The sequence below is a fragment of the Diadema setosum genome, chromosome 6 (assembly GCF_964275005.1).
Source record: "Diadema setosum chromosome 6, eeDiaSeto1, whole genome shotgun sequence".
NCBI lineage: Eukaryota > Metazoa > Echinodermata > Echinoidea > Diadematoida > Diadematidae > Diadema > Diadema setosum.
The window spans coordinates 29,811,243-29,831,774 of record NC_092690.1 but is presented as its reverse complement, the minus strand read 5'-3'; the positions used below and the strand labels follow the sequence as shown (position 1 = coordinate 29,831,774).

The following is a 20,532-nucleotide window of genomic DNA, read 5'->3' as shown; positions in this document are numbered from 1 at the left end:
TAACCCTAACAAATTGTTCAATGTGCAATCTTTCTCATGTGTTTGAAATCTAGCTAATTCTAGTGCTGAACACCTGATAGAATGCAAACTGTGGACTTTAAAACCAAAAGCTTTACACCCAATCAATGCTTCTGACACTTTGGCCAGTACCTTGGAAGGAGAGAGAGTATATCTGTAGGTTATCAAGTATGTTCTGTTTTTTCCAGAGGTCATGCAAAACATGGACATAAAACATCAGTATAGATATACCAGTGGTGGGCAAAAGCCCAGAGATCTAAAGAGCGATTATGTTGTATATCTTTATTCGATACATTTGAATGAAACTTGATATCAAAGTTCTGAAAAGGAATAAGAAATTAAAAATCACTCATGAGGCTTCTACCAGCATTCTCTGATGAGGATGAGTCAGTTTGAAACCACAGAACACCTTAATTGGTTTCTGTTGGCCTCAAAGACTCACCTCCAATGTCTTTTATAATTGCACGGTGCTCATTTGATTCAATGTCAACCTTAAGAACCCTGAAGATTTGGATTCAGCTGGCATCATTTTCTAGTGAAATAATAAAGTCTGTGAATCACTGAAAAGCTGATGAAAGGGCAGCTTTCTCTTTCTCTTTATTTTATTATACTTTACTATTTTTTTTTACCTGGTAGAGTTTGATGACGTTTGGATGTGATAGCATCTTCATGATCTGCACTTCCCGGTAGACTTTCTTCAAGTTGGAGTCATCCAGGCGTGACTTGTCAATGATCTTGATGGCAACCTAAAACGTTCCAAGAGAAAAACGTACAACAGTTATCATAGGCAGGGGTATGAGGGGGCTGTAAGATCCTAAAACGTTCCAAGAGAAAAATGTACAACAGTTATCAAAAGCAGGGGTATGAGGGGGCTGTAAGATCCCCTTCATGGTTAGAAATACTACAGGATTATCACTAATTTTGAAAGTATTAAAAAATAGGACCCATCAAGAACAATAAAACATCGAGGGATAAGATGTAATGTACCTTTATTAACTCAGTGTCTACCACAACCATGTGCCATGTATTGTAGCAAACATACATGTATAGAAAATATCCACATTGCAGAAGTACCATAATGGGTTCAAGGAAGTACACTTGTACTTTCAGCAGACCCTACGTATGTATGTTCACACAGCATTCTCATCAAAATCTAAAGATTTGCTATAGGAGCTTCAATCTTCAAGATATAGTTTGTGGTTTAGCCCCATGTACAACTCTGTCGATGCACTCGAAAGTTAGCAATTTCAAAGATTAGTCCATGATTAGAAGCACAAGATGTCTTTAAGGTATATGCTCTATCCGACGAGCCATTGGGGGTCCCCGATAGTAGTGGACATGACAAGCAATGAACTTGAAAATTAGCATGACCTCTCCGTGAACCCCATTTCCCTCAGTTTTTGGGTCAAGCTAAAGTGTGTGTTGTACACTACTGTATTGTTGCACAAATTATTGCTAGCAGTGTGTGTAGAGATGCTTGTGTTCTTCGGCTTCTGTGGTTTAACCATCGAGTGTGACTCTTGCTCCGAGAGAGTTTTAAGTTTTAGCTGTTGTGCGGATGCACACTGTAAACTAGTTTAAAACTGCAAACTAATCATCAAAAATTAAAACTTTGAAGGTTACAAACATCATAACAATGTCAATACTGGAAGCAGTGGAGGTGTGTGTGGTCCTGAAGCTTTAAGGAAAAGGGAATAATGAAAAATAATGTAATGTATCATCTCACATTATTCACTACCAAGGCATGGTCTTACAGTATGTCACTTCATTCCACCAAGTGATCAGTACGTGACATTCAAGTTACAGAATTTGTAAGTCTTCTGCAATCAAGTACTGCAGACAATTAAGAATACTCCTTGACCATTCCAATTATCTCACAGTCCAAAAGAAAAAAAAAGAGAGTCACTGTTTGTCCTTGCAATGTTTTTGTTTTTGTTTTTTATTTCCTTTTTATATCGAGATGTTGTAAAATATTGATAAATGTGTCACTCCCTCACATCTCATTCATAAGCAGTATGTATACACTATGTTACATTGCAACGTACTGTATGGCAAAATAACTACATACATAAATTACTCAATTGGTATTTAGGAATAACAAGAATAAAAACAACAACAATAACTGCGAAAAAAAAATTCACACACTCAAAAAAATCATAAATCCTTCATAAAAAGCACAGATATGCAAATCAAAGAAATATTGGTCAGATCTGATTATCACACAAGTGCTGATATGTCCATCATTTTGCCACTGGGTCAAGGTCTTGGATGTACATACTTTGAGTGTCAAACATGCACAGTGTAGTTTAGGGAGATGTATCAAAATTAGAGTAGTTAGAAATATAACCACATCATCCTCAATCCATACATGGTACATGGGTCACATTGAATTTAAATGGAGAATCTGCATTAATAAAAAACAGAAGTTGACGACTTGTGTCCATATTCTTCAGAATCAAATTACTTTACAAAGAACATTTCTGGCAATGTCCAGTACAATGCAACCTGACGTTTCATCTGGGATGTGAATGGGATAAGTTGAAACTACAGCATCTATCGTATACCATGAAGATACGCATACATTGTATATGATAAAACATACGTCAACCGAGTGGATTAGAATACAGTGCTTTGGCACTACAGGGGGTGAACGCAGTGTGAGATCAGGCGAGGGAAAGGGGAAATTGCACAAGAATGTTCCTTTCATGGAAGGTGAAAACGAGCTGTTGAAGCAAAGATGGACAGAGATGGAGAGATAGATAGACGGAGAAAGAGAAAGAAGGAAGAGAGGGGAAAAGGGAAACTGATGTGCACCGCTGTGCACACATTGGCCAACCCTCGTGTTTGACTAGCGCCCAGCTTTTACGTCATTCCCCGGACCTGGAACTAAGGGCCATCATAACACGCATGCCTGATTCTCTTGTTTCGAACGTGGAATTTCAAGGTTTGGCAATTACTGCTATATGTCTCTATCTCTCTCTCTCTTTCTCTCTCTCTCTTTATCTATATCTTCCTGTCTTTCTCTGAACAGTTCAGAAGAGAGAGGAAAAAGAGAGAGAGAGAGAGAGATGAAAATATACAAGTTCTGAACTTTATGACGTCAAATGTTGACAAGAGCGATTGAGTTTCGCCATTGATTAAATATGATATTTACACAGGGGCATTTAAAAATATGTAATGTTATCATTACACACCTTCAGCATCTGGACACTTGGCAAGGAGAGAGAGAGAGAGAGAGAGGGAGAGAGAGCAACGGTGAGGCTCCATTGATGCAAATGGAAAAAATAAATCACGGAAAGGCATATCTGTCGCTTTGCTAGTGACGCAAGAAGGAGAATTGATCGGTCATCCACTTGGATAAGTATAATAGCTCGCGTGAAGTACGATAGTAACACAATCCCATAATCTCCTCTTGATCTACCGTGAGAATAATTTACCCCATCCAAAAATATACCTCATATGTACCTTTTTTTTTTTTTTACTTCCAATGCTACAATTTTGTAAATGAGACTTTATGCCGCACAAAATTTTACTTTAATTCACACTGTTCAAAATCAAGAAAGTTTTAACCCGTTGAGGACAAGTCCCGAGTATACTCGGGCAGGTGTCTATGGAAAATGCGTGTTGAAGCAAAATCAGTCCGTCCTCAACGGGTTAACAATTTCAATGCCAGTACATTGCAGGTATATTTTTAACAGTCGGTCATTTCTCGCTATTCATGATCCCCCCCCCCCCCCAAAAAAAAAAAACAGTCAATACTTTTAGTCTTTTCTTATTTTCCTCACTCTTATCTATAAACTTTCACATATTATATTTTCCCTTTCATTTTCATCTCCAATTTATGTATATATGTGAATATCATCTGTTGTTCAATCATTTGACAATGATTTTGTCAGTTTGCTGAGTACTATGTCTTTTTTTTTATGCCAGTGGAGAGCAAATTTCTGTATTTACTTTATCAGACAATAGATAATCTCAAAGCTTAAATCTTGAACATGTCATCAACAAAATTCAGTAACCACTCCTGAAATTGTGGTCTTTGTCAACGAGGCTGTGATCTTGCTTTTTAAAACCTCTTTGAAATGATAATAATGTTAAAAAGATGGAAAGCATAGTGAGGAGCATTAAGGGTATTGATGCTGACTGTGGGAGAGGAGGAGGAGGAGGAGGAGGCTGTGTGTGTCAGGGGAATGATGGAGAGCTAGTGGATAGAGATTCATAAGTGTCCAAAACTGGATCATTTTCTGCGAAACCTCGTCTTTTCTCCTGCAGAAAGTGATTACATTCACTGGCATTCCTCTTCTGAGAAATGGACAAACATTGCCCGCTAGAGGCCTTAGAGTGACCTTATCTCTCGGCTCTCGCGATACTCACGATTCAGTCGGTTCCACTGGTGAGCTGATTTAATTTTTAAAAACGGTGGTGACATTCTAAAATAGTGTAGTCTTTGCCTAGGGAGTGTTTAAGGATTAACGCTCCAAACTCAAGCTGATCCATGGGAAACCTCACAACAACGAATCCTACAATTGTAGTTGAACCCACTCACTTCTGATAGTAATGCATGTACAGTGTAGTACTCTATATATGGAAGATACAGTAATAATCAAAACTTTTTTTAAAAGAACTAGGTAATGCTGTGTAATTCCTTCTACTTTCTTCTAGCATGTGTAGCAGAGCCTTCATGGATACTGAAGTAATGACATCAATTTGTTGTATGAATCCAACAAAAGTGTGTCCAGAGTTCACTCTGAATGACATGATTGCATGGGATTATCTAAGGTGCAATGTGCAGTGTACTTCAGGGAGAGAATGACGTACACCGTTAGTTAGAGACAAAACAAAACATGGCAAAGAAACCTTGGGTGATTGACACCAGACAGCAGGTGAGTACATAGTGTGCGTGGAAGATTGTCTTGTGGTTTTACCTTGACTTGGTTTATTCCTGCATTCTACTGTTGAAGCATTTTAAGTGAATGGATGGATGGGTACTTTGGATCTTAAGCTCTCTTTTTGGGGCTTGCCTCGTAGTCATGGAAACCACATATAGTTTACCATTATGCCGGCAACATGTACAAAAATTGCACTTTCTGTTGGAGTGGTTTTTTTTTCAAAGTGTTCTTGAAAAGTTTTTAATTTCTTCAGAAACTTTCTAGGATCCTCAATTCTCAATGAATGCCATTAATCTATCTCTTTACTCACAAACAAGGCTTTCTTTACATTTTGGTTGTCACAGAGAAATAAAAATACTTGCAAATGCAGTATTATAGTCACTAAAAGTCAATGACATATCAGCAGATTATAAACATGTCCATGAATGAATGGATCACTGAAAAGTAATCACATACTGATACAAACATAGAGGTAGGACCTATATATAGAAAGAAAATAAAAATACATAAATACAAAAATTGTAATATACATTAATTTATCAATTAACCATCCAAATATGGATCCAAACAAAAAGTAAACACCGATTCGTGATTACAGCAAGCATTTTAAAGGAAAAAACAACAAAAAACAAACAAACAAACAGACAAATAAATCCATGTGAAGTAGGTACATTTGAGTAACTTTTCTTTATCCAGTGTGGCACTGGCTTGCGTCAACGGCAGACAAAATTAGTTTCAAAGCATCTCTGAATACAATGCTAAGCCGAGTGCAAGCGCCTCGCTACATAGCAACTACAGCAACCAGATGTCTCCACGCATTACCCTCTCGTCAGCGCAAGTGTTGTGCGTACATGGTCACTAAAAATAAGCCCGAGTCAGCCAAGAGACAAGACTTTTTATTCCTGCCTGTCTATTCGTGGCCTGCCTGCCTGCTAAAAATACCTCCCGATATTTGCTGCGATCTATACCTGATTTGGAATCTCAGCCATTTTATATATACAATATGTTTCTATCTATGCACGCATCACAAGTCTCTTCCGTTACCGTGATGTCACAAGGGAGAATCTCCTATACCAGCAAAACATTGGTCAGATGTTTTGACACATGGTATGACATGTCCAAGCCATATTTGGGAACGACAGACCCTGGCTGGTTTCATGAACTTTGTTGGTATAATACAACTCCCCTGTATAGTACCAAGTGGTGGACACCAGGCAATAAAGTGGCAGTAACCATGGCAATGTATGCAAAATCATGACACTTTATGCTAAGGGGCCCAAGGGTTCAATATAAATACATCCTCAATGGCTACTAATCATTCCCAATCTACTATTTAATATGTATACCGTACATTTTTGCATCTTGGTTTATGGATACTTTACAATGTAAATTGAATATGAGACTGAATCCCTATGGACACATGATAAATCACAACGAACTTAAACTTCTTCTTTTTATCTATTTCCAACACTCAGACACCCACATAAGAACAATGTCTAGGTCGTACAATGATGCACTTTTATGATGTGACATTCTGAATGTACACAAATGAGTCTTTTCTTTCTTTCTTTCTTTTTTTATGAGGCAATTAACCATGAATCATTCAAATACATAGGAATATAACACTGTTAACACAGAAATATAAAGGTGATTGGTATGAATTGAACAAAGGTATGATATTGAAGGCCAAGGTCTTCTAGGAAATGAAACATAGAATTACAACCATAGACCTTCGATACTGCAAATAAAAACACAATGCATTCAATACAAAGTATGATGAATGATAACACAAGAAAGAATGTATGTACAGTGTAGGTACCTCATATTGTTACTAGCGTTTATGTGCCTACAGGAGTGAATGTATGTGTGGCAACAAACGGCAGTCAGCACCCTGCTTAAAGGGATGGTACAGTATTGGTGGAGATGAGAATTGGGCTTTTAACTTTTTGCAAGACACCAAGAAAACACTTAAGTTATGATATAGTACAAAGCATACCATTCCAAGAGGAATTCAAGGTTTATTTGATGAAAATCAGGTTTGGAACGACTGAAACATCCAAAAACCAAAGTAAAACAAAGCGATCGTAATAAAGTGTGGGTCCCACACTTTATTAGAATCACTCTTTTTTGGATATCTCAGCCATTTCAAAACTAATTTTCATCAAATAAATGTTGAATTCCTCACAGAATTACATACTCTTTCATATTTCATAAGAGGTTTCTCATTATTTCACAAAAAAATGTTAGAAACCTGAAATTAGGTCTCAACCATAACTGTACGATCCCTTTAAAGCGAGGAGAGCTATTTGGCGAGCCCACGTGAATGCCTTGGATTGAGACGATGCAGAGTGATGGGGGGGGGGGGTTGGAGGGATGAGAAGGAGAGGATGGGGGGGGGGGGGGGGGCTTGCATATCTCCAGCCAGGTTGGCGAGGCGCCACACTGACGTCATAGGAAGTCTGCCTTGTATGCAGCGGGAGGCTGGGGGCTTTCGGTCCTGACGGTGAAACCATCAATTAGTATGCCCCCGTGACGTGAGGACGGCAACCAATCACGCCGATCATTGCGACGCTTCCCTGAATCGCAAGCCCTCTACTGCCGAGATTTGCACCATAATCTCAGAAGCTTGCCACGCTGTTTTAGTCTCTTCTCCTCTACTTCTACTACATCTTCTTCCTCCTCCTGGATTCTAACCCCTCCCCCCTCCCCTTCCCTTTCTTGAATTCTAAAGCAGGCATGCACAAAAACAAACCACTGCTTCTGGTTCAATGTTTCACAATCGCCACAGCTTTCATCAGATTTGAAGGGAGAAAAAAATCTATTTTGGAGTATTTACTTTCGCACAGGAAAGTACGTCAAACACTTCCTATACTCTACAGCATGTATTGATTTCTGGACTTTCCTTTCACCATCCCCCCCCCAAAAAAAAAAAGAAGAAAAAAACCTCTCCCATACTCCCTGTCCATAACCCTCTCTGTGCTCCTTACTTTTTTCTGTCTTCACATTTGATACCTTTTCTGTCCAATCAACATGTATTTTGTTTTTCTAAATTCTCTCTCACAAGTCAATCATTACATTGTCAGTTTAGAAATCTTTCTTCACACGCACACACACACACACACACATATTGCCATCTTCCATAATTCCCTTTAAACAACTTTTGATATCACATGATGAAAGTTTTCAATTTCAAGATCAATCTGAATATTATTCAGAAAGCATTCCTACATCATATACATGTATCTCTACATGTACACTGAAGTCATATTAATCCATTAAAAAATTGTGAAAAGCTTTTACTCTTCTATGAAAAGTAAATCATCAGTACTCATTCTCAACATCCTGGATGGAACATATTGTAAATGTTCTTGGCAAGAGAGAGACAAAGCAGTATAAAACCATTTATTACTAAAATTGCAACTGCTTCCAATGGCAATGTATTGCAATTCAAGGTATATTTTCAATCATACAGACACACGCATACACTCACCATAGTCAATACATTATTGCCGTCATCTGCCAAGAATGAGGCAGGGTTGCGGACTCAGGAAGTTGTGCGAGCGGAGGACAAAGCAAGTTGACCTCACGGAGGGTCATGCCTGTGGCAGGCCTGACGTCATTGCTCATCATACAATACGGCCTGGAACAATGTCTTGAAAACCTTGGATAGGTTCATACATGGACAAGCATAATCATCGCAGCTGTAGCCTCAGTCTCAGGCTTGGACTATTTTGTGTGTGTGTGTTTTTGCTTCTTCTCATCACTATAAATTCTACTAATACTGCTTCATTTCTTCATCTCTCTCATTTCTTCCTTTTTTTTTCACCTTCTCCTTCTTTTCTATTTCATATTCCTTCCTTGCTTCCTTCATATTTTCTTTCATACCTTTTTTTTTTCTTCCTATGCATAATTGGTTAATCTTTCATGAAAGTGTAGCTTATCAACATCTGGGGTATGAATGCACCATTAACCCATTCAGGATGAGTCCTGAGTATAATCAGCCCAGTGTCTATGGGAAATGCGTGTTGTAGCAATTCAGTCCGTCCCTAAGATCTATGAATCAATATCACAGTCTGAGTTCAAGTTTCTTCATCTGAAGGGTACAGTATTTAAATCTTTTCCCAAAAGGTGATAGCCTGGAATGAAGACTAAGGTTTACACAGAAGAAATCCTTCTGGCAAGACATCACGCGACTAAGGACATCTCTCTGTCTGTAGGTGAAGAAAGAAAAAGATTTAGTGAAGCTAAATAAATGACAGTCCATGTTGTGATCACGTTTCAAAACAATCAATTTCACATCAAAACATCCACTTTCTTGGTGCAGACATAGCATCTACCTATCTACCTGAAAAAAAAAAAAATCTGTCTTTTTATAGGTGCGTAGAAGAAGCCATAGGCATCCAAAGAGAATAAAGGAAACCAATGCCTGATACTGACTGCCACACAGGGAGGAAGCTTGAGCTAAAATTTGACACGCTCTGACGCAAATTGCCTCCTTTTTAAATAACTTTCTAGCAGAGGGCTCAAGACAGGGAGCTTCTATATTTTCACTCAGCTCTCTCTCCCTCTCTCCCTCTCTATCTCTTGCTATCTGATGTCCAGTACATGTGGGGATTTTTATGGGGGGGGGGAGTATTGGCAACAACAAAAAAAAAAATCTGTAATAGTCTGGAAAGAAGACTATCATGCACAGGCTGTTCAGAATGCATTAGCTCACAGGGACATTCGTTCCTTAGAAATATGAATGACGCTCACTCCTCCGTCCTCTCAGTCTGCTTGTAAACATGTTTGTCAGATCTGACCACAGTTCAGCATAAGGGTCCATCAACCTTTCAGTTTGTTTATTTGGGGTTGTTGTTTTTTTTTGGGGGGGGGGGAGGAAGAGGAGGAGGAGGAGGAGGAGGGTATGAGTTGAAAAAAAAGGGGAGGAATCAATGTCCGCGCACGCAACCTGCATAATCATTACTGGTCATTGTGTAAAACACTCAAACAGGATCCTAATCTCACTGAAGATAACACACAAAAAAAAAATACCAAAGACTGGCACATGTGATTATGTCAAAGCATTACGTGTATGTGTAATGACAATACAATGTTGAAACTGTATGAAAAATAACCATACATTATATAACGAGTCATGATACAGAAAATAAGGAATTGAACAGCGATGCCACAGAGAGAATATTCAAATGAATCAAATGAATTAAATCAAATCAAATCAAGTGATTTAAACTAAAGACTGGATCTCTCCCCCATAGAGGGCCATTCTCCCTCCTCCAGACTCATCACTACCCCAAGGGAATGCTCAAGATTTCATCTAACAAAATTATCCTCCTTGGAATGGAAGGGATTATCTGTCAGAAGGGCCTCTGTGCCCTCAGTCGACCTTTTGCATGCACTGAAGTGCTTTGACCAGCAAAAGTAGACCATAGGCCTATTAGCATTTTTAGTCTAATCTACCACATCACCATGACAACAATAGACAAGACTTGATTAAAAGTGTAAATAATTGGGTGCAAAGTTCAGAGTCTCCCATATTTCACATTCTGATCAGCAAGAACAAATAGCTGCACAGACGTTCATTACATCCAATGAGCACGACCAATGACCAGTGGACAGATATTCAGCACTTTTAACCCGTTGAGGATGAGCCCCGAGCATACTGATGCAGGTGTACATTGTATATATGGAAAATGTGCGTTGTAGCAAAATCAGCCCGTCCTTAACGAGTTAAACTGGTCAAGAAAACTAGACATTGTTGACATATAGGCCTATGTCCTAATGTCAGTCTGTAACTACAATGTAACACAGGACGACACGAAACTATCTCTACGGAGACAAACGAACTGAAGCACGCACCGGGAAGAATTCTACCGGACCATCATCACAGACCCCAACAGATTTCATTGCGCAGAGGTTAGAGGTCGCAGGCACTGGCCTGGTGTGGGTGCCACAAGAATGGGCTGGGCCTAAATTGGCCATCTGCCTGACGTCACACATTCCCCTCTTCAACCTGATGATAGCAAAACCATGTTACTCCCTGTCCCTTTCTTTTTCCTTTCTCTTTTCTTGCCTACACGTATCTATCTATCCATCCTTCTATTTGTCATACCATCATATAGGCCTACACACTATGTGCATTCTTTTCCCCTCCTACTACATATTGTACCTCCTACTACCTCCCAATTATCTTTCTGTCAGTCTTCTCTCTTCTCTCTCTCAAACTATATAATTATCACACACACACACACACACACACACACACACACACATTCCTCCTTCTGCCTCCCTCTACCCCCTCCCCCCCCCCCCCCCCCGGCCTTTATTTCTCTCTTTCTCATTATATATCTGTATCTACGGCGTATTTAAAAGTCTATATACAAACATATATTACTATACAATATGCTGTATACTCTTTCTGAACTTCTTCCTCCATTTAAATGTTTTCCTTTCTTCACCCATTTATTCACCTATATCTTACTATCTTTCTATCTGTCCATCTATCTCTCAGCACATTAGAATACACACACACACTTACACACATAAACCCACAATTCCCATCCCACCATTCTTCCCCTCTCCCTCTACACTTTATTTCTCTCTCTCTCTCAATCTACCACTCTGTATTTCTCTTATCCAGGATAAATTCCCTCAATATACAATTATATAAGCTGTTATTTTAGCATGCAGATATTTTGACAAATGAGGAGATCACACACATTTTCAAGAGGTGTTGTTTTCATGAATCGACACCAAGGTCACAATATATTGTAGCGCATGACAATATTTTTGCATTTTGTTAAATTGGCATCAGTGATTCATGAAATTCGCGAAAATTAAACCCTTGCAAAAATAACAGCTTATAATTACTGTATGTGTATGTGTCATGGACAATATGGCGTACATGTACTGCATGCCCTCCAATCTAAAGCATGGTTTTCTTGTAAGGTTGGGAAGAAAAGACAGCCTTTTAGCAGGTGGCACTTACTGTACATTTGTACTTTTAAAGGTAAGATCAAATACCACAAAACTTCCTTTAATCAAATGTTTCTAGAGAGAGAAAATACAATTGTAGGGAAACATAATTAGTAATCATGAAATCCGATACTGCGCAGAATTCATTAAGGGCCTAGATAAATTGCAAATGCATGGACTCTGGCACCTTAAAACCTTCCTGTAAAATCCTGGGCAAACTACAACAGCTTTCAGTTTAGGAGACTGTCAGTTGTCCACTGTAAATCGACAAAAGAAGCCCTTTTCCACAAGACATCGAGAGTGTGCTTTCGTTGGGTAATTGCTAAAAGTGATAGTGAGGTGTTACTAGTCAAACCCTGAGCACACACAACCACTATCAGACTCAGACAGGATGTTATGTGTTTCTGTCCAAACCTTTCAACACACAGCCGCTATACCAACTGAGAATGGAATAATTACAGTATTTTGCCCCCTTAATACATGTACACACACTGTTGTGCAGTCAACCTTTTTCACAGCAGAGCCCTGTCTTAGAAACTTCATTCTTCTTGCTCAGTTGTACCCGTACGCCCTCAAGATCTATAGGCCTACAATATATGTTTATTCCTCGCTGTCAATAAACCTTCAAAGATTCCAGGAAATATTGACAATAAGATTGTAGGAGTATGTTATCAAACGAAGGGTTTTAGCAAATTCCTGCACTTTGTCAAGATTTATCCTCACTAAGATGACAACCCACTCACCCAAATACCATAAAGGTTTTCTCAAATCATCCTTTACTGCCCACACATCAACACATTTGTGTAGAATGTCAAAATGTAACTAGGGCCCAATCCATGTACAGTGCACGTCAAAAACCAAGAGCTACATGTACAATGTAGATATATTGCTCTTTACATACAGCATGTACATTGAACATCTCTGAATGTGAGCTTCATAATTAATCAAGAATCTGTCTGGTCTGTTCTACAGCATTTTCTCAAGTGCTATTATTAGTAAAACTTTGAGATTGGCAAGTGGAGCTTCACGCATTTGACAGTTTATGTACTGTATACTCTGGTACGTGTACCAACCACTGCAATGTTCTCTTGATCCAGGGTTAGCAGTTGGTGAACACTGGGATAGTTGAAAGCATAAATGGATACTTTGATTTAGCTTCTATGATGAGTTTGGTCTTTTACTTTATCTTCCTTTTGGTTGAGTGAACAAGAAATTGACTATTGCAGGGGTAAATCCGCCTCCCCCACTGACATCCCTGTGAGCTTTAGCTCCACCTTTGTGACCGTCCTGCTTCGATAAACTTCTTAATCACCGTTTAAGTATGGACCTCCTGGGGTGGGACCTCCAGGCGGATCCTTTCTTTATTGGAGATTCCAGGGATACAACAAAAGGTGCCTAAGGGGCTGTGACTCATCACATGACCGACGGGCAGTTTATATTCGCCACGGTCCTCTTTAGCGGCGAGACAAACATTACTTTTTCCTCACAGGATGCATCTTCTTAGCTGCGAACACCAGTAATGTACAATCTACTCAGAAGAATAGGCCTACAATTGTATGTTGTATAACATAAAGACATATAGTTTACATAATTCACGGGAAATGACATAGAAGAATATTGCATTGAGTGATCAATGCAATAAGGCCTGTGTATTGGCTTGATAAGATCTCCAAGTTTAGCTCGAAGACCAAGCCATTCCATTTTCAGCTGCTGTATCTAGTTGTAAGAAAGGACCTTTTTTCACTGTAGAAAGCAGTCAGAGGGTGAACATTCCTCAACAATTTCATAAGTCATAGTGCAATACTGTATACGGCGAATATTTTGCAAGGTTTTTATTTTCACAAATTTCACGAGTCAGGTGCTACTGCGAAATTAAAGACACGCAAAAATATTGACTCTGATTCCGCTGTGAATGCGACGTATGTGTATACACTCCTCCGTTCATTACAGGATTCCACGGTCGCGAATTTAACCACTCGCGAAATCGTTGGGAATTCCCGATTCGCGAAAATTTAGACTCACAAAATATATGGCGTATACAATATATTGTCTGTGTTTACGAGATGGTGTACACAGGCCTACATGTAGCCATACAAACTGCGTACTTGTATATCATACCCGCCAGTACTGTGACCATGCAGGGAGGTGGAACACTGCCCACCTCCCTGATCTGATCTACCACTGAGTACTACATGGTAAGAATTTTGAGGATGCACCCTCTGAGGAGATTTGGTATTATGTGGGTTCATCAAGTGAACCCAAATCAAGTGAGCGTTGATAACATACAAAAAGTACAAACTGGTTTCATACACAGGTGGTTGCAACTAAAAACAGATTTGGCTTCAACCATTGTATTTAAATAGCAGAGATTTCTTGAAAAGTATGCTACAAGTTGTATTATCGGCCACAACAACAACAACAACAACCCTGATCACTGAAGTCACTTATTATTACAACTGTAGTTCAATCATTTTACTACCAGTGCGTCCTTCCCTGTACACCTACAATGTACCGTAATTGGTGTCCATTCCATAGAAGACAAGAAAATTTGTTTTAAAAAAGAAAAATATAAATATATGTACATATATCCCAGTATGATGACTTGTTTTTCACAATGTATAAGATATCTCTACAGTGTACATGTATTGTATATGGTACAAAATGCCCTGAGCTACAATGCAGATACAAATACACATATTCTGCAATGTAGGGCCTACATAATGTGCCAAAACCAGGACTTCAAGATCCAGCAATCACTGACTGAGTGACACTTTGATCTTTAGGCCAGGATGGGCGGCTGTCAGCCAGCGTACCATTGCAGCTCCACAACATCAGTGGTGGCAGTGAACATGGTGTATACACACACAACACACACAAACACAGAGTCATGCACTACCCTTATTGGGAGGACGCAAGCTGCATGAATGCCCAAATGCAATCCTGAAGGTGCTCGCATTCATTCGTTTGACGTCATGCGCTAACCAGCCCTGCCCCTCCCTCCTCCCCCCCCCCCCCCCTTTCCCTCCTACCAGGAGGACCTTGGATCCTTCAGAAGGCAAAGGTCACAGATCCAGGCCCCTAAAAGAGTCCTGGTGGCACTGGTGGTGATGAGGGGGTGGTGGTGGTGGTGGTGGTGGTGGTGGTTACAGAAGAGGAGGAACTTAAAGGTATCATTATCATTATTTTGCAGTTTTAAACAAACATCCAACTTCAGTGCTTAAAAATAGTTCTAAAATGTGAGTTAGGGATAGAAACAACCAATATAAAAAAATCAGTATAAAAATTAGTATAATCAATGTTAGGTATTCTGTATTGTATACAAAATGTGAAGAATAGTTACATGTAAAATTGTTTCTTGAATAAACCATCTACAATTATGGTTTATTGAGAAAAACAGTGATATCTTCTGTATATTTTAGGCTTTATTGCAAAATTTTTATATTGTTGGTACAATGTAGGATGTTTTGTGATCAATACAACTGGCCTATAGGCCTACATATGCATCAAATGTGGTATCTTGAACATTTTTAAATCACTGCTCCCAATGGTAAACAGTACCTTCAACTGTTTCTCTGTCAGGAACTACAGAGAGAATGTACAATGTCATTGGGTTTTCTGTGCTATAGGCGTAATTGACACTTAAAGCGCACAAAGGGTTCTCATTCTAATGTTTGCTTGGTCCAGGGAGATAAAACGCACCTCCATGCTTGGACTCTACTCTTGGGGATGCTGGAATTCATCCTCATAATACATTCAAGCTTAGCTTTGCTGCCCTGACAAGCCCCAAGCACAGTTCAGGAAATGCACCAGGTCTTCTACTTCGCACAACTTCAGATATTGCTCAAAGATGATGTCAACACAAAGCATTTTAAAGGGACAGTAAATACAGGAAAAAACCTTGCACTCTAACAAAATTTCAAACATTGGACATCATTCTCTACTGTAAATACAATAATGCAAGGCCCTACTTGTGTAATATGGTTTCCTATAGACTTGTATTCTTTTTTTTTTCTTTTTTCTTTTTTGCCAGAACAATCTTTAGTACATTGTACATGTACATTTCTGACAAGTTTTCTTTCAATTTTGCATATACTGGCATCAACAATTCAGCATACAGTGAGTGGAAACTGTGTAGTACATTGTAATTTGCTATTTTTTACCACATCAATATATACATGTACATGAACATGTACACTGTAGGTTCCTACAATACATTTCAGGCCTACATGTACACTGGTACACAATTGAGCAAGTCTCATCTCACTGCAATAGAAATGCATGACAAATATACTGTCTGTTGGCATCTGTATCTGTCATAAGAAATGAAGCATGCAACATCTTCCATCTAAATATAGAAACAAACAAATATTCTGGGCATGTAGCCATTAAAAGCCAGGACCTGGTAATGCCATCGCTCTTATGATAAAGATGTACATTAAAAAAAAAAAAAAAAAAAAAAAAAGCTTTGTGGAAAACATATGACCCTGACAATATTGTGGTACTGTCACACACAAAATGGTGATTACTGTCCATTAATGGCTATTAGTAGATCGTATTAAAACTTGTTGTGACTTCATGTGAGACCAAACAGCACTCATCATTCTTCTCATTGGAGTAAAAAAAAAAAAAATGCAATGCAGAACAAGTGCAATTTTATAGAGAAAAACTACAACACTTCCCTATCACGTGACCCAGTAGTTGAATATATAAACCAAACCTGCCATCAAGAAATGTATCCATGGAAAAAACAACAAAACCTCACAAATTACCAAAGTTAGAAAATTCATCTGTGCAGAAACCCAGCACAATCTTGATCTGCGCTATAGAATCATTGGAAAATGTTTGCTTTGGACAATAAATGCCATGGAGCATACACACAAAATCCATAACATGAAGTCCATAGCATATAAACTTATCTCTTGGAAGAGATGTCATATCACTAACTCTGAACATTTGGAAGACACATGATTTCTCTTTCTCTTTAGACACAATGCCTGTGAGAAGAATGCTTTTTCTTTGTTTTCTACAGTTTATATCAAGATCATTGGATTCTTTAGGAAGGGGTGGGGTCTGAAGTTGTATGTTTCCATACATTTGTACATGGTATTATAATTTAAAAGGTCTAGAAAGAAAACACTTTGTCATTGTTTGCTGGATTCATAGTGGAGAGCAGTGTTCAAAACCAATTACTGATAGCTTTTATGTACAACTCCTTCCCTTCCAGAGGCAGTTGGAGGGGTAAAACATTACACAAAGAAGTTACAACAATCTTTACTCTGTGAGTAGCAATTAATCTGAAAAAACCCTATACAGAGCCGATTATTAGACATTGCTCTACTCCTGCCACAGAAACTGTGTTCACATGGTTCATTCTATATATATTCCAAATATAGTCATCAGGATCAGGGCAGAAAAAGCCCGGATTGAATATACTCCAGAGTAAAAGCTATAATCTTTTATAGCACTGTCACATCTTGTGTTTACTATTCATCCATTCAGCAAACAGAAGATATTAAACAGACATGTTACACATGGTGTACCTACAATGTGTACTTGTATGCACTATCTGATATCTGAGAATTACAATTTATAGTTTCCTGCAGTGAAACACATCAAAGGTTAATTACCTCTCTGAGTTTGCTCAGCATTTCAAAACCTTCCTGTCATCATCACGCAAATTCGCATCTTGAACTTTGCGACGACATTTAGCACACGAGTACTAAAGTACAATTGTACATGTGCATTTTATTGCCCGTGTTAAATGAAATGATATCATACTGGGGTAGATTGTAGTGGACTTTGCCATGTCAATATACATATTTGGCATTCATTCACAAAGCCAAAACCAAGCAGGTTTATCAACCTACTGTTATGAAAATAAAGAACAAACAAAACAAGTATAGCTCTCTAAAAGTGATTTGAAGCAATGCCAATGGACATGCTTTGGTTGTTTGGGATGTTTTGGGATTTTGTTGTTGTTGTTTTTTTTTTGGGGGGGGGGGGGTATTTAATTTGGTAGGAAATTTACATGTAGGGCCTACAGAGGAAGAGACATGATGTGGAGATATATATGATTCATGGCAATAAAAGTTGCAGGTTGATATGATCACTATTTCTTAAGCCCTTATCCAGACCAGCTGCCTGTGTCAACAAGGTATAATCATCATGATTAGATGAAAATTGAATGTTATTGATGATCGAAACCTTTAAAAAAGAAGAAGAACAGATCAGAAATGCATGAACAGGTTATACACACTCTTCCACGAAAGGATAACCACTTCCGTGACCCTATTGCTGGCACCCAAATGTATACAGATGGTGAAGTAATACCATCAATAACCTCTAGCTAGCTCGCACGTCAATTTCGGTGAACTGAGGGTGCGTGTGTGTCGGTTACTCAATAGGGGAAGACCGGACTGTATTTAGGCGCATTCATACTGCCGATCAATACTGATGTTCTTTGGTTATTATGTAATCACGGATATACGAACCTGCGATTTAGTAATTCGGTGCTGAGCCAGCTTCACGACGGCAAAGTTTCCCTTGCCGATGGTGCGATCGATGTCGTAGAACCCGACACGGCGGATATGGCCTCGACGAGGCTTCGGCGAATGCTGTGTCGGGGATTCCACCGTTTCCATTACGACCATCTTCACGCAAGGCTACCCGCAATGGGAGGGACGAGTGGTGGGCAATAGCTGCTCCAAGCTGATGTCGAGTTATATTCCCTGGCACATGCAATGGGCAGATGTTCATCATTCACGCCAAGCGGTCGTGTGGGTTTCTGAGATTGAAACAAAACAAAAATAGCGTAAAAAAAGAGGACGCAGCGGTGCTGGCTGCTTGGCTGAAATGGTGGGTCGTATGTCTCCTCTTTCAAATACTGGTGCTCACTCACCCACTGTTCTGCTACGTTGGCTGCTGGCTTCAGCTTGCTGCGGCTGACGTGGTGCGGCTGCTCTCCTTAACATTTCCCCGTATGCAAATAACGAAAAAGCCCTCCTGTTACCTCGATTTTTCGCACATTCTACCGCGATGTTGATACGTCCCATGCAAGCTTTCCGTAAAAGACGCACCTCCAGTTCAGTCAGTAAATTCACTTACTTCACCGATAAACCCATAATAGGCGTTACAACCACACAGTACAATGATCACATGTGTACACATACGTGAGTCCACAACTACAAACAGCTGAACTCGCTGTGACGAGAACAAAACAATGCAGTGTCCAAACGAACTAACTACCGTAGCATGTGAAGTGTGGAGCGAGCATCCAATGACCTTGGTGTTCAACTCTCGAGCTACAAAGCTCCTAAAAAGTCCAAATCATGCCAAAATTACGAGAAAAACGTAGTTAACACTCTTCGCTAGGGCCAGCCCAGCGAAATACATCCATATATTCCGGAGTGAGTATATTTCATATCGTGCCATACTTCTTCTCCCCCGAGATAGATGTACGCGCGCGTGCTACAGCACCAATTTCGTGTGACTAACTAATGCTTCGCTATATTGTGCGTACGTCAAAATTTTGTGACGTCATTCTTCGTAGCTCCTCACTTTTTCCTGGCAGAGGCGGAGCTTCGCGTGGCGCGCCCTATTAGTATCCATGGCAACGGTGCGAAGTGTGACGCAAGTCGGTGCCCGGACAACGTAATAATGATGAGTAAAATAACGGAGGAATATAGCACGAGAGCGAAGCTGCGCGTTATTTCTGCAAGGCTGAAAAGCTCTTCTGCATCGCGACAGCTTCCCATTACGCAATGAACATCTGTAGACATGGCCAAACGGCTGCTATATTATTGATGAAGCCACGAGCGGCTGCAAATGAAATGCCTACACACGAACACTACAAATCCCAATCTCGAATTCATCCTGCTTGCGACAGCTCTTGAGGCTACACTATTTCCGTTACATCATGATAGACCACTTTATCTGGAAATGATGCATGTTTAGATCCCGCTTCGAATCGAGGGAGGGGGGGGGGCTTTTCCCCCCATTGTACAGTCGATTGGCTATTAAATGATGACGGCTATTGTATAAGGCTATGTATGGCTAACAGCATCATGTACATACGCAATATCATACTTCAGTTCTCTGAGCTAGGAATTGCATGGACTCAAATGCATTTAAGACGTAATCGAATGCGACATACCATACATATTCCCAAGAAGAAAAATGGGAAAACAGCGTGGGGGAGAGAGAGAGAGAAATTGTTAAGGCTATAAAGCAGCATGTTACTATAAAGCTATGGTGATATGTTTGAATGCAGCATATGTGTAACGGCGACAGAAACAATCGGTTGATATAAGTCTGGTAACGCTATAACAACAACTGGAATAATCATGAATTTGATTACTACAAGTACCACAAACACGTACAATTCTTTTTCATGCTTATTATTTGCCTAATACTAACTACATTATTATAATCACCATTATGTCATCATGATGTTATATCATTCATATCATTTTTCTCACCACAATTGATATAATCTAATTATAATGATAGTAATCATAAGATAATGATTGTCTAGAAATTCAACTGTGTTGTGATAAAATTTAATACTGATAATACTATTTGTCAGTGTCATTGTTGTTAATATAGATATTGTTGTGAGGATATCGTTATTGTATAGTTCTCTCCTATGGAA

General features: G+C 39.3%; 1 protein-coding gene across 1 annotated transcript in view; it reads right to left on the bottom strand.

The window, feature by feature from the left end:
* LOC140230085 (serine/threonine-protein kinase SIK1-like) overlaps positions 1 to 18,839 on the bottom strand; it is a 42,520-nt gene extending 23,681 nt beyond the window's left edge. Inside the window, exons 1-3 of the mRNA XM_072310293.1 lie at positions 18,781 to 18,839; positions 18,374 to 18,666; positions 648 to 764 (exon numbers count right to left, since the gene is read on the bottom strand). Coding sequence (XP_072166394.1) covers positions 648 to 764; positions 18,374 to 18,532 — 276 coding nt within the window. The 5' untranslated portion in view covers positions 18,533 to 18,666; positions 18,781 to 18,839. The remainder of the gene's footprint in view (positions 1 to 647; positions 765 to 18,373; positions 18,667 to 18,780) is intronic.
* Positions 18,840 to 20,532: the final 1,693 nt, after the last annotated feature.